General features: G+C 40.6%; 1 protein-coding gene across 12 annotated transcripts in view; it reads right to left on the reverse strand.

The window, feature by feature from the left end:
- Glis3 (GLIS family zinc finger 3) overlaps positions 1-14,676 on the reverse strand; it is a 440,925-nt gene that overhangs the window by 27,282 nt on the left and 398,967 nt on the right. For 11 of the 12 annotated variants that reach the window (XM_005388624.2, XM_013516325.1, XM_005388635.2 and 8 more), the window contains one exon: positions 2,662-2,837. In XM_005388624.2, the coding sequence (XP_005388681.1) occupies positions 2,662-2,837 (176 nt within the window). The remainder of the gene's footprint in view (positions 1-2,661; positions 2,838-14,676) is intronic. The other variant, XM_005388628.2, reaches the window with a different exon arrangement.

A 14,676-nucleotide genomic window follows, 5' to 3' on the forward strand; every position in this document is an offset into this window, starting at 1 on the left:
TTGTGTCTAGAAAGTTCCACAGAAGCATTTCAGAAAAACGCTTATGGAGAGAGTAAGGCTGCATATTTCCCTACCCCTTACCCATTGAACATTTCTTTTACAAGCCCATCACAGAATTACTTGCCTGTCTTCCTGGAGGGAGCCATAATTTCCTTATTTGCCTAACTATCCTATTTGCCTAACTTAAGGCTGATGTTAGCAGTTTCTCGCTGGCCTTGAGAATTTTTACCAATTAAAAAAAGTGAAAGTTAAAAAAAGTCTCAACAACTTCAGGTTGACAGCATATTTATTATTTAACTGAAAAGAGAAAAGGTGGAAAAGAGTATTTTACCCATATGATAGGGGAGATCCCATCTACTCTGTCCTATTTCATTATTCCTTTGTTGAATGAGAAAGTGTGATTTATTTATTCAGGAAATATTTATCGAATGTGCACTCTGCACTAAGTATTATGCATGGCCTGGAGCAACTTACAAACATAGTCCTTGTTCTCAAAGAGTCTAATAAAGAAAGGAAGAGAATACAAGGAAGAGAATTACATTAAATAAGCCCCTACTCTGCACTAGGTGGGCTGTTCTTATCAAATTTGATAACAACCCTTAGATAAGGCAGATGAAATCTTCCCCACTGTGAACTGAGCCTCAACAATTTCTCCAGAGTCAGAGTTCACAGCTGACTGTACTTGCACTTGAATTGGTCTAATTCCAAACTTCCCTTCCAAAAAAAATTTTAAAAAGTAGGAGAAAAACATAGAAAAAGAAATCACCCATTATCCTACTTCCTTGATACAAAACCATTAATATTTTAGCAAATTTCTTTTCAATTTTTTTTGAATGTGTTACTTTTCAAATTTTTAAAAATTTATTTCACAGTTATAATCAAAGTAGATTATAATGCATTTCGTTGCAACTATGACACCATTGACTGTGAAATGCTCCATTAGTCTCTATAACACCAGAAATAAAATTCACTACCAATTATATGATGCCACTGACTGTGAGATGTGCCCTGTTAAAAAGGGAAGGTAGAAAAGTGTGTGCTTCGAGTCAGTAACCTACTCTGTACTCTGCAGATCTTGTACTCATGCTGTCCACTCCTTCCCAGAGAGGTTCAGGGGCTCCACCCCAGGGGCCCTGAGTGTCCTCCACAATAGACACACTGCTGGAGTTTGCTGGGGGGTTGGCTGCAGAAGGAAGAGGGCTCTATTTATCTTCCTCACACATACGCTGCCTTGTGCATATCAGGCACTCAAGATTTTGAGTAAGTACAGAACAAAAGATTCAGAAGAAATGTATAAACAGAAGATGGTAAAAATTACTGTAGGTCTGAAGAATGGTGGAAGTCTTTAAGTTTTGTTGGGGTCCGGGGGACGGGGTTTGCTTAGGTACAATAGATAGGTGGGGAAGCGGGGAGATGGATGGAACCTTGAGCCAGAGCTAGTGGCCCTCCCTGGCTTTCCAGTGCTTTCTCACATTTCCTACAGGCAGCCACTGTCTTTACATTACCTCCTCTTTGCGGCTAAGGATTCTCCTTTCACGCTCTTATCCAAATCTAACTCTGCTGTATTGCTTGATGCTGCCATCTTGGGAAGTTATCAACACTTAGTTTGAACACTGCTTTAGATGGGATTAGAACACCACTCATTAATTTCAAATAATAACTCATATGGAAAAAAATCAGAAATCGGCAAGAGACAGATGGAAGAGCCATATATTTTAGGAGTTGAAATGCTCATTCTAAACAGATGGTAGCCCTTCTGCTTGTGTAGAAGGTCCGACTGCCCCAGAAGCAAAAAGACTTTCATAGTCTGTATGATTTGGCATTTCAACTTCCTGTGGACATCTAGTAGGATATACACCTGAATGGGTGAAATAGGTTTAAATAAAGAAGCCAAACCAGACTTAGTTCTCTGTGAATGTTGCTTATTAAAAATAAGATGGGCACATTTTAAAACCTATTGTGATTTCTCATGGTTCATTATCTTCTTTTCTTCCTCTACGTACCTAACAAGAATCTGTCTTGGCTACCGTATATGAAGAACTGTGTTACATTCCCGAAGAGAATTCTGCCCTCAAAAGAAGTGTACTCACTAAGAGGGAAGATACATTTACTCACAGATAAGTAAATGACAAGGTACACAGAGCAAAATTCTAGGAGGGAGATACAGGTTGAGATGCAAACAGAGTTCAAAGTGAGAAGAGATGACATCAGATTGGGGACCAGGAGCAGCTTCAGGGAGCGGGTATCATTTCCTCTGACCCTTGAGGGATGACAGGATCTGGCTTACGAGAATGGGGACGAAGACCTGGCATAGGAGGTGCACATGGACACAACAAGTCCAGTGGTCCCTTTCAGATGGGCTATCAATTGTTTAGGAATGGGGTGATGCTGCTACAGCCTATCCTTGTGGTGTCACAACACAGGTCCATGACCTGATCATCCCCTTGAACTGACCAGATTGGGTGTTTTAAGTCATGCCATTTTAGGGCCAAAGGCAGGAAAACACTATAGGATTTCATGTCTATAAAGGAAAATTCTACAGGCTTATGTGGGATGTATAACAAAACATCTGAGACCTGCAACTCGTAATAACACAGACACTTGATTGAAATCAACAGCACCACTTTTTGAAACCCAAGGGGCTGCCAGTCCCCTGCTGACCGTGGACGTGGATACCATTTGGCTGAAAAGAAGAGTTTGTCTCTGGCTGATAGGACTTCAGGTGTGGACCTGACGGCTGCTGGGTGTGAGGAGGCTGTGTTCTCTGCAGTATTGAGGAAGGAGCCGGAACTCTCCGGGGGCTGATGTGGTGAGGAGATGGAGCAGAAGGAGCAAACCTGGAAAAAACAATAATAAAAGGCAATGTGAGGGGCATAAAATAGCAGGGGCGAAGACAAAATGCTCCAGAGCCAATTGTAAATCCCCATTCTGGCTCTACGTGAGTGTGACAAGAGGGCCTTTAAAACGTTTTCAGGACCCTCTCTCTTTCTTTCAACTGCAGAGTTCTTAATTGAGATATTAAGGGAATAAAAGACAGCAACAAAGGAAAACCTAGGGTTTGTCAAGCTCCTTAAATTGCATTTCAAATACTCTGGGCTTGGTGAAATTCAAAGCACATATTTTGCCAGGGCCCTATTTCGGCTAATTTTGAAATCCGTTAGCATTTTAGGGGAAATTTGATCCGTATGTTTCTGAATCATTTACACTTAGCTCATAAACATTTTATTTTGTAAGACACATCTGAGCTCCAAGAAGTGTTACAAGTCCTTATTACGACCCTTTCTAATCCTATTCTTTTTAAACAATACATTTTCTTTTGCCAATAATAAATTAACTTAGACCTCAAAGGTCAAGTGTGGCTTGAAACCCAGAAGCCAAGAGGACTTGCACGGGTTCTGTGCTTGGCAAAGAACATTCCTGACAGGGCAGCAAAACACACTGCAGGACATCTTTTGCAGGACCATGTGCCAATCACAAGACTGCTGGTTTCTGTTGGGGGTGGTGGTGTGAGAACTGCCAAATAACCTGGGATAATAAACAGACGACTGTACACTGATCTGACTGTAAGGGAGAAACAGCAGGATCTGACTTACTAGGTTTAAAAGGACAGTGTATTCTTTCTAACAGTGAAGGGAAAATGTACTTGTGAGAACAATGTTAAAGCTCGGTAACATCCACAGAGAAACTAAACCATGCTCAACTCGCCATGTAAGTAACGGGCCGGTAGGAGTGCAGTAAAGGAAGGGGTAGCGAGTCTGTTGATGCAGTGAAATAAAACAGCAGAATAATTTTGCGGAAAATTATACCGGCAGTGAATTATTTAGTTCCGCCCCCTGCCAAAGCTATTAAGCTGGGATTTGTTTTACACTAACACATATAGGTCAGAAGCTGTCTGTATCACTTATTTCACAGTAACAAATAAATCCTCTTGGCTTGGCTTTTGTATATAGCCCTGGATGACAGATAAAAAGGGAAGATGAACCAGGCAAGTTTATAAACTAATTTCCAATGCTCTGAGCCGGAGTATCTAATAAAGCAGAACTTCTACGTTTGTGTTGCAGGTATAAGAAAGTGTAGGAAAAATTTGGGGTTCTTTTTGTGCTTCCCCTGCAAGGTGTGATATGGCTATGTAATACAGAGGTGGAGGAACCAAGGGGGGAGAGTTGGATCCATTAACCTCTGGAAGTCAGGGGAGGCTTAAGCAAACCAGATGTTCTAGGATCCCTATTAATTCATTATTTTCATTTTAACTCTGCTGAGAGAGAATAGTAACTGAGTGCCCTGTGCTGGGTAAATATATACTTTTCTAAGCACATCGTCCTAATTGGAATTATCCTAAAAAGATGTGCCTAATGGCCCTGAGAAAAAACACGGAAAATGAATCCTGACACTGCCCTGAGAACATCCAGTAAAACACATACGCCGGGATTCTTCATATGGAGGTGGTTTTCTGGGGGAACATGTCCTTAATATGTCTCAAAAGTTGCTCTGAGTTGTGGGAGAGGAATGAGGGGTTGTGGAACTGTGGCCCTTAGGGAAAGAGTCCCGACTATCACCCAATCCTGGAATCTCTGGGACCTTTAAAGGTCCCCAGGGGTAAAGAAGGGGCAGATAGTAAGGCAACCTGAGTCACAACTGCATTGTCAACTTTGCTCTCAGTTCTTTTTTTTTTTTTAATTTGATTGCTGTCTAATTCTATCTCCGCATTAAAGAATAATAATAGATGCAGCACACTCTAGATAGTTTTCTTCCAGTACCTTCCACTGTCTTCTTCCAAATGAGGACTGAATGGATCAGGACACACATGGACTCATAAATTGAAGTACACAGGCAGCAGGACCCTGATACAATTCATGTGATGGGAAAGGGGGTCCTACAATCCCCACCCCCACAGCACAATAAATTTGACTCATAAATAGGGCTTTGATTAACAAAGAGTAGAAAAGGTAGACGAAGAAAAACAAGGCAAAGATTCTTAGGAGTATAAAATCTTAGAATACATATATATTCTCTAATTATGTGCTCATTACAAATTATTATTATTTAACCCTTCACACAAGTTTCAAATTCTGACCGTACTTTCTTGGCTAACAAATATTACCCAATATAATAATGACATTGAATAAAGGGAAAAAATGTGGTAAGCGCGTATCACAATTTTATCATGGCTATCTCAGAGACCTAGGGGAATAAGACACTATGCTTTCTACTGATTCTCCATGTTGCTTTTCACTAATTTAGATAGAATTTTCTGTTATTCAAATAAATGAAATTATATGTCACCTTTTACACAATTTGAAGACATACTATGTCACCTCACGCAAAGTATTCATAATTTACATATAAACTATTCTAAGCAAAATAAAATGTATACATAAAATAGGCTTTGATTTGGAAAGAGAAGAATTAATACAAAAATTTTAATTTTTACATCTATAGAGAAATGAAACGTGACAAGAAATGATCACAGCCATCCACATATTGCTAGGGAAAAGGAAGTAAATGAGAATTCATTACTAAACAGTCCAGGGTAAGAAGTCTGTATATAAATAGGATTGATTTTCAAGCACAGCAGCTACAATGAATTTTGTGACCACCTAAAAATACCGTGCAGTATTTTATTGAAAAATCTCCCACAACCTATTAATTTAAATTTAACTTTTATAAACTTCGATACTTGTTAACCAGCGCATGGTAACAGCAGGAACGGTAAATAAAAATCACAGGTGGAGGACAGAAGAGGAACACAAGAGGGTGACACAGGGTCTCACTGCTAACCGCAAGGCTCCTGGGAGGACCCAGAAACAGTCACTAACAATTCCTAGCAAGACAGACACCAGAAAAATCATTTCAAAACCCAAATAAAGTCAAGAAACCAAGTAGCCTGAGGCCACTCAATGCAAAACAAATAACTAACAAACAGCATGCAGAAGCTCACTTGGCAACATGAGCCCTTCTTGCTATCATGAAGGAGGAAAGGGCTCAGACCTCCCTTGTAAGTGTCTGCACTTTCCAACTCTATATCTGTAGTATCAGTCTTTGTTATCAAAATGAATGTGCTCTGAATATTCTACTGCCCCTAAAATTTGAGAATTTTTTAAAGCACAGTAGTTGAATCAACTTTCTTGATGCTAAAATAAACTAAAGTTGCAATGCCGAGGATAAACTGTAGTTATTTACACTTTTTCTCTTACGGAACATCTCATTCTCTAGCTACCTCAGGCCGAGGTGATGTCACTCTGTTCCATTCCGAGCTACAGTGTGTGCGAGAGCCAGAAGAGCGAGCTTCCCAAATCTCTTCGAGGCCCAGCCCCATCCCACACTGCAGATGTGCAGAGGACATTTCCGAGATTTCACGCACACACCCCGTTAGCTTCTTCTGAAAGACTTTTTTTTTAAGACCTTGAAACAGATGACTGCTATGTAAGTAGGCACATAACAGACCAAGAGAAAAAAAAACCCACTGCTTACCAGAAACAGATCACACCAAAGCAAACCAGAGAACTGAGTCAAGCGTTTCCACTCAACTGGTGGTGAAGTTTGTATAACCTTAGCATGAGCAATGGCTTACCAAGACAAAAACAGCGAGTCGGGAAGGGGACAGGTTTACAGTCTCATAAAGATTCTCTTGGGGAGGGGAGGCTGCAAAGGATTCTGCAAATATTGACTTATACACGCACTGGAAAACGAGTCCTTGGGAGAATTTCTTGATCATGCTTCTTATTTTCTACACCCTTCTACACCCTCCTCCTCTTCTCCCTACCCCGTCCTCAGCTATCATTGAGCTCCCCAACCTTCAAGTGGGATGGGCCAGAATTAAAGTGCTCATGTTCTTCCTGGAAATGCCATCCCCAATCCCAGACTGCTTCACAAGTGGGTCACAAAAGGGACAAATACATTGTCAAGGCTCAAGAAGTGTGCAAATGGTAGGAGAAAGAGCTGAATACAGAAAGAAAAACTCATTAGAAGTCTGACCCACCTGGACTTGGATGCCGGCTTACTACCTGGAAAATTGTGAATAAATTCCCTAACTTCTCCCAGCTTCTGTTTCAAGTGTGAAATAAAGACATCTCAACTCTCACCAGGGATTAGAGTGTGAGACAATATTTATTTATTCATTCAAGATATATGTACTGAGCCAGGTTTCTGACAGTCTAAGTTCTAGGAATAGAGTGATGAAGGACACATGTTTCTGTCCTTTTAGAATTTATATTTTAGTGAGGGGAAGCAGAGAATCAATTTATTTCAGTAAGAAAACTAAGTCATGGGCTAGAAGAGATGAGCGCTGTAGAGTACGTTTCTCCATAAACAAGTAAGAGACAGGAGTTGGGTGGATTATGAAGAATTTTACATTGAAGTTAGGAACATCAAAGCACTTAAGGAATGTCCAGGAACTTCAGGTGATCAATGTACATTTCTGAAATGACTGATCTAAACAGAATGTACATTTAGGGTATCCCTGACATTGCCATGTGGCCTGCTGCTTGAGGGGTGTGTAAGACTGTTGCAGCACTGCATTAGAATACCTAGGGTTCTCAAAATTTAAAAAGAAAGGATTATTTTTCTCCCTTGGCTAGTTAGAGATGAGAACTACGTCTCAAGGAATAGAAAATATTTGCTCCTCTGGTTAATTTTCCAGTACCTGGAGCAGTGAGTCTTGGTCTTAGGTAAGAGTCTGATTTCTTGATACTGGGTTCTTGGATGGAGGGTACTGAGTTCACAAATTGATAGAATCACGGAATGTTCTAGCTGGAAGTGTACTTCAGAGTACAAATTTTTTTGCGGGGGTGAGAAAAAAAGGAGGCCTTCAGGTCCTTAAATGAGTTGCCCCAAATCACACAGTAGTCCTGGAGATATCAATTTCTCCCACTGAGGAAAGAAAGACCTCTTGTTTGGAACGCAAAGCAAGCGGGGTAAGGGAGTAATACAAGAGGACTTCTGAGAGTTTCATTCTCATCAGGGCTGGTGGAAAGGTGGATCAGCAACTTACTGCCCTTTAAAAAGAAAATCTAACAACCTAAGAACTGCCAGTTCATTTTGGTGAACTTTCTCAGTCCTGAACTGGAGTTCTCTATGTACAAGTTGGGTGTAAACCTTTAGTCTTTCTAACTGGGAAGCTCCTTTCATTTAGGGCTCTTTCCCCTGTCAATAAACCCAAAATATTTCTACATCAACTTACAAGTTTATTTCTTTAAAAAAAATTCACTAATGGACTATGTTGCAAGTCAAGCACATGTCTTAAATATTTATTCCTTTTCTTCATCTGTGCTAAGTATGTAAACAGTTCTAGCCAGCAGCATGGGACACTGCTCTGGGGCTAGCACTCTGCAAGCAAAGGACTTACATGCTTACAGGATCACTTAGATTAAATACTGGTATGTATTTTGGATACTTCTGTTCTCTCTTGCACCAGGCCTATAGACCTCCCAAAGAAGGAAGAAAGCATTAGAATAGCTTGTTTCATTGTATCCATACAAAAAATATTATTGATTTGCTGCCAGAGAGTAGAAATAATGGGATACAAACTGGTCTATGATAGATTTGGGGAGGAACTTTTTATTTCCCCAAAGAATTGTGGGGCATCATCTGTGGTAGTCTTAAAATTCATCTGTGAAAAGTAATCAATGAAAAATGGCTTTAGCAGTTGGCCAACTGTGGCGGGGGGGAGAAAGGAATCCTTTTCAAAACCTAAAAAGAAAAGCACAGTTTTAAGGATTTCACATTTGATTTAACATCTAAAAAAACCCCCCAATGATAATACCCCACTTTGTACAGCCAGACAGCACTCCATTTTAGTAGACTTTAGTGGTCTTTATAACGATTTATGAATCACTTCATGAATTCCTGGCTGACTCATCTGGGTGACTATAGTATCTACTTATACTTCCCTTCTGTCTCACAAAAGAGACACTTGGACACTGTTCAATCCAGATTTGTCCCCAAATGAATCACAGCACGTTACTGGGGGAACTGCAAATTGAATTCGGCTTTTGAGACAATCAAGACCAGCTTTCAGTAATGAAGAAACGGCCGCTGGGAAGTGTGGGTAAGGAAACACTGTCCATCTGAGCAGGAACCAAAACTGGCCAAGAGCTGTGTGCCTCTCCGTGGACTCAGTGCCCAAGAAGCCGAAGAGCCAAATCTGTACTTTGGAAAACCTAAATGTTTCTAAATCTTTATGAGGGGGCTGTGTTAACATGAACTGCAAATAATTTGGGGGGTTGGATGAGATGAAGACTCAAGAATGACCACCTTAAAAGAAGGATAAAATGGGGTCTGTGAAGGTGGTATAAGTGGAATGATTAGCAAGGATTTTTAATGATGACTCAAATATATATTAGAATGAGCAAGTGTTTTTGGAAACAGAAAGCACAGTGTTCTGGAGAAAACTGACTCCATTTGGGTATGGGCAGCAGGCTGTCTGTCAAGAAAAAAGTAAGCAAAGCCCCAGGCAGAGAAGTATATTCTTTTCTGCTAAGTGCTGAGATGGGCCAGGGCATTGCTATTTCCCCTGGTGGAAATGAAAAGGGGAGGACATATAGAGCATGTAAGAAAGAAGAAATATACAGGAGCATGGGTTGGAACTTTCTGGAAAATCCTGATTGCAGAATAGGCTGTGATTCAGTTGCTTGTCTATTTCAGAATCTCATGTGATGGGGAGAGAGAGAAGAAAAGTCTGATTCTTCCAAATTCTCCTTTCAAAAAAGCATCAACCAGAAGAAAGTTTATGCACGGCTTCTCAGACATTTGTTGTAAAAATTCTGCTGTGAAAAAAATGTTTCCACAATGGTATCACCCTCGGGCCACTATGAGTAGGCCCACTCATGGTCCTGGGCAAAGGGAAGACTCCTCCTATTGTTCTGCATGGCGTCAGACATAGTGTTCATCTGCTCTGCAACAGAATGCACTGGACACAAGAAAATATTCATAACAGAGTTTAATGAGAACGCCAGATGAAAAATGAGAAGAAAAGTGTTATTTCTGGCTAAACTTGAGAAAAGAAGGCATTTCGGTTTCAAAATGCAAATACAAGTCTCTAGAAGACACCAAAGGAACTTTGAGAACTTCAAATGCAGTTTTTCTGCCAAATATGGCCAGGTGCTTTTGTAAGCTACTGCCAAATGGCTTTTAAAGTCACTGAAATCCATAAATTTTAAAAGAAACTAGCTGGGTGGTGGTTTGGTCAGTAATGACATACTATTTATATGTGCTTTTACTTTCATCTTTAGGATGTCAGGTTTCTATTGCAGTAATCACAAAGGAATTTTCTGCATCTTCTCATGAAGATAAAACTCAACATTTGTTTACTACAGGAGTGAACCAGAGGAAATAGCATATATTTTAAAATCTCACAATCAGAGAAGGACTCTTGGTTCTTCCAAATGGCAAGAGCACTAGCCTTTGGATATTTGCTACCATTTTGTATCCCCAGTACCTCATGCAGCAATGTGCAAAGATAAGTAGTTGACAAATGCTGGTCAATGCAGTGGAAGAAACCCTCTGTTGAACATACCATTAATTCCACAGACTCAGCTCCCGAGTTAGTTCCAATTCCTGTGTCTAAGTACCTGTGGCACTTGCTTACCTGGTGCAAATGTTTCTTTCAATACTGCATTTGTTCAGAGGCCACAATTTCTGTTTCTGAGGGGAAAATATCTATTCAAAAGAATGATCTTAACCATTTTCTCTAAGGATAAAATAGAATTTTTTTTTCTCCTTTCAGCCAAACAGAAAAGCAAGCATTCTCAGAAAAAGAAGTAGAAGATGCATCTAAAGAACTTTGCCTCTTGGTTTCTGCTCACCTAGACAGTCTCCTTATCAGTAATAAACAAAAGTCTTTCACTTATGAAAAGATAGTCTCTTAGCAGCCAAGTCTCTGAAAGTCTGTACTAAGGAGAAGACCCTGGTGCCTTGCAGATCACACTGTGAAAACAAGTGAGTAGAGGCTGTCCTTAGAACAGCTGTTCTAGGTCAGAGCGGAGACACTCTAGAATCAGTGATGTCGCACCTCAAGCTAGGATGGCTATTGCCCTTTTGCTTTGGGAATTCTGGCTCCATATGACTTGCTGGAGAAAATAACACATTGACATGTTTGAATCGTTTTATGGTGTAGCAGCAATGCTAATGCTCTAAAGTGGAAGTTGAAAAAAAAAAAAAAAAAAAGAGAGATTCTGTTTTACCTCAATCCTTCCTTCTTACTGTCATGACTCACTTCTCTGACTGAAAATCCGAGGGGACTAAGAAAACATCATGTGAGCTTAACATGAGGTAGATTTGTTCAGAATGTGGGAACAGAATAGAGATGGCTGACTTGGCTTCCAAGGGCCAAATGACTTCCTTGGCACTTACAAAAACATATTTCCTTTTACAGACATTCTAATACTTGGTTTTTGATGTGTGATGAAAATTAAGCTAAAATGAAGAACCAATTTATTTAAAATTAAAAAAAATGGAAAATAATGTGATGTGAACAAATCCTGGCACCCAAATCAAGCTGTTTGGGTGGTAGAGCATATATGGAGGCTACCATTAATGCCTCCTGCCTTCATGTGTGCTGGTTCGCAGAGAATGTGGACAGGAAAGTACAATGCAGTAGTGGTTCTCCTTCCTTCCTTTCCATACCGTTCATTCCATGAAACTCCTTAGACCCCCACAGAAACCCTGGCGGGTAAGGGACGGGAGCAGGTGATTATCAACTTTACATAATTTCTGCTCTGCTCTCCAGTGCAGTAGAATGAAACCAAATCAATGAAAGAATAGTATAATTTCAGAAAGTGATACGTGGATGGTAAAATACACAGTCTGGTAAAAAACACAGTGAAGCTAAAGAAGCAAAGTTTTAGAGTAGTGAAGAAAAGACAAACAAAGCAAAAACAAACAAACAAAAACCACAGACATGGGAAGTGAAGGCCCAAGGTTTTGAGAACAGCAGCACAAAGGCCCTGAGGCAAGATGAGCTCTGTTTTCTAGGATCATTAAGAAGGCGTGTGTGTGGGGGCTGGGGATTTAGTTCAGAGGCAAAGCGCCTGCCTGGCAAGCGCAAGGTCGTGAGTTCGGTTCCCGGTACCGGAGAAAAACCAAAAAACCAAAAAAAAAAAGAAGGCGTGTGTGGCTGGCACACATTAAACAAGGGTAGCAGTGGGAGGTGAATTTAGCTGAGGCCAAACCCCAGAAGCCCACGTACACTACAAAGAGGAGTTTGTATTTTATTCCAACTATCATGGGAAAAGAGTCTGAGAAGGAAAGAGATGATCTTATTTATATCTGAAAGGGAGGTCCTTGTGGAATAGAGTAAAGGGCCTCTGAGTGTGGTGGAATTTTTGGTGGAAGACATGGACTGCAAGATCAAATATGCTGAGACCAGCTAAAAAGCTGCTACAGACGAGATGGGAGGGGATAGTGGCTTGAACTCAGGTGGAGGAAAGGTACTGAGTAGGCTTGAAATATGTTATAAAGGACCTACAGATTAATTAGGTGTGAATGCGCTGGGAGAAAAGGGAGGGACATAGTTGGTTCCCATCCTTTTTTAGGTTTTTAATAGTAAGCTGAAGACAGCTACGTAGATTTAATTCTCAATCTTCCTTCATTATCAAGAAATATACTAGAATGTGAAAATTATGTTCATAGGAGTTTTGTAGACCATACGGATTTTAAATCAGAGGCAGATCACAGAAGACTAGAAGAAGCCAGTTTACAATGCTTTTGCTTCATGCATTTATTCATTTATTCACTTACTCATTCCAGTAGAGCCATTCACAATGACTAGGCTGGTGAGAAGACATACTAATGTCACTAATTTCCTTGTATGTGTATGTGCAACTTGTAAGGGGGAGTCAGTGGGATGCACTAAAGATGTTATCAGGAAGTTGATCCCTCCATGAAGAGGTTTTGTTCCAAAAGCCAGTGACCCAACTCATATTTGCCAGAAGAGAGATAAAGCATGCTGTGATCACAGACTTCCAATATTTAAGAAGTTTGAAAACTGATATGCCAATTTGTCTTGGAACAACCATCAAGAAGTAGCAGGAACTTTGCACAGACTTAAGGAAAATAAAAGAGGAATAAGCCAACTTTCTATAATTACCTAAATCTTTAATCATCATTTTCAAAGATAGGTTATAGTGTAGGCTTTCTGTCTCTGCATCGCTGCCAGCATTCATCATTAGGGAAGCATGGCATTCATTAAATCTCAAGTAGGGTGTGTGTGTGTGTGTGTGTGTATGAGTGAGAGAGAGAGAGAGAGGGACAGACTGTGTGTGAACTGTGTTTTGGGAGAGGGAGTGGATCTAAGAGTCCCACTTCTTTTCATCTTAAACGTCTGTGGAAGATTCCTTTCTAGAAACTAACCCCCTCCTGGTCTTCCTAAGTGAGGACAGTTTGGTTTCTGTATTGAAAGTTTTGTAGCTCAAAGAGAAAAGCTGGTTCTTGTGATCATGTGACATGCAGTGAGGACCCGCGACAGACTCCACTACTGGATGATGTGCAGGCGGGCTGAGGAAAAAGCTATTTGTGTCTCATTCTTGTATTTTGACTATGGCTTTTCTCAAGCGATCAAGACTGACAAACTTCATTTCTAGTCTGTGTTTATCTGTTGCCTCCTAGGTGAGGTACGTTTCTATGTGCACAAGGAAGTGTCTGTGACATATGTCCAGGAGCCCCTCAGTGTGACACTCACCAAGTAAATTGCAACCCTATGACAATGCAGAGTCCTGAGGACAACTCTTAGGCACGCACAAGCCTTCCTTAGTATAACAGAGATGAGTGAGGTCATGTTTTGGCTGATATCAGAGCTCTAAGTTCCCTGTTTGTCACTTTGTTTATAGCACGGAGTTAAGATGTAAATTATCTTGACATGCAAGTGATTCTTCAAAGTCCTGATAGGCCATGACTATATAAAAAACAAGCCTATAATTGGAAAGAGCAAAATTATCTTTTCAAATTCTACTAAAAAAGAAAATGACATAAAATCCACAGTGCTACCTCACCAATCTAGGAAGTACAAAAGACAGCCTTTGGCTGACTAAGGACCAAAGGAACCATTTTTCCATGCCTTATCATTTCTCCTGTATATGGAATGCGTTCTGAACCCTTTGTGGGTGGACATCAGGCACATGTGGAATGTATGCGAGAGTCACAGTGGTTCCCTTATTGGTCAAACATACAACTTATTGTCCTCAGGGTAAGGCCTAAAATCCTCAGTGTGGCTAATGAGGTCACTCTCGCGAATACACACTCAGCTCCATCCTTGCTTGCTCTCTTCCTTCCTAACTTGCACACAACCCTGTTCATAACCTCCTTACCTACAGCCTTTCCATTTTCAGGTAGACATTTCTCCCTCTATTCCTTCCTCCTTAATTTTGGGTCACATGCTTTCTGCAAGCTTCACAGCCCCCTATATTACCCCTGCATAAGACTCTAAATTACCACTGCCTACTGCCTTGGTTGTCTCTCAGTGGACTGGATGCTCTGAAAGACAAAGCTCCCATTAATCCTGTTTAACACTGTACCATCAGTGACTGGCATATTGCCTATGACATAAATACCAGTTCAGAGAGAGACTTGATGAACCAGTGAACACCTAATGCTGAGGTGCACATTTATATGTGTCCGTGTGCATGCATGTTTGTGTGTGTGCGTGTGTGCGTGTGTGCGTGTGTCCACGTAAGGCTGTGAAAA

Source organism: Chinchilla lanigera, unplaced genomic scaffold, assembly GCF_000276665.1.
Source record: "Chinchilla lanigera isolate Chin_1 unplaced genomic scaffold, ChiLan1.0 scaffold00033, whole genome shotgun sequence".
NCBI classification, from domain to species: Eukaryota; Metazoa; Chordata; class Mammalia; order Rodentia; family Chinchillidae; genus Chinchilla; species Chinchilla lanigera.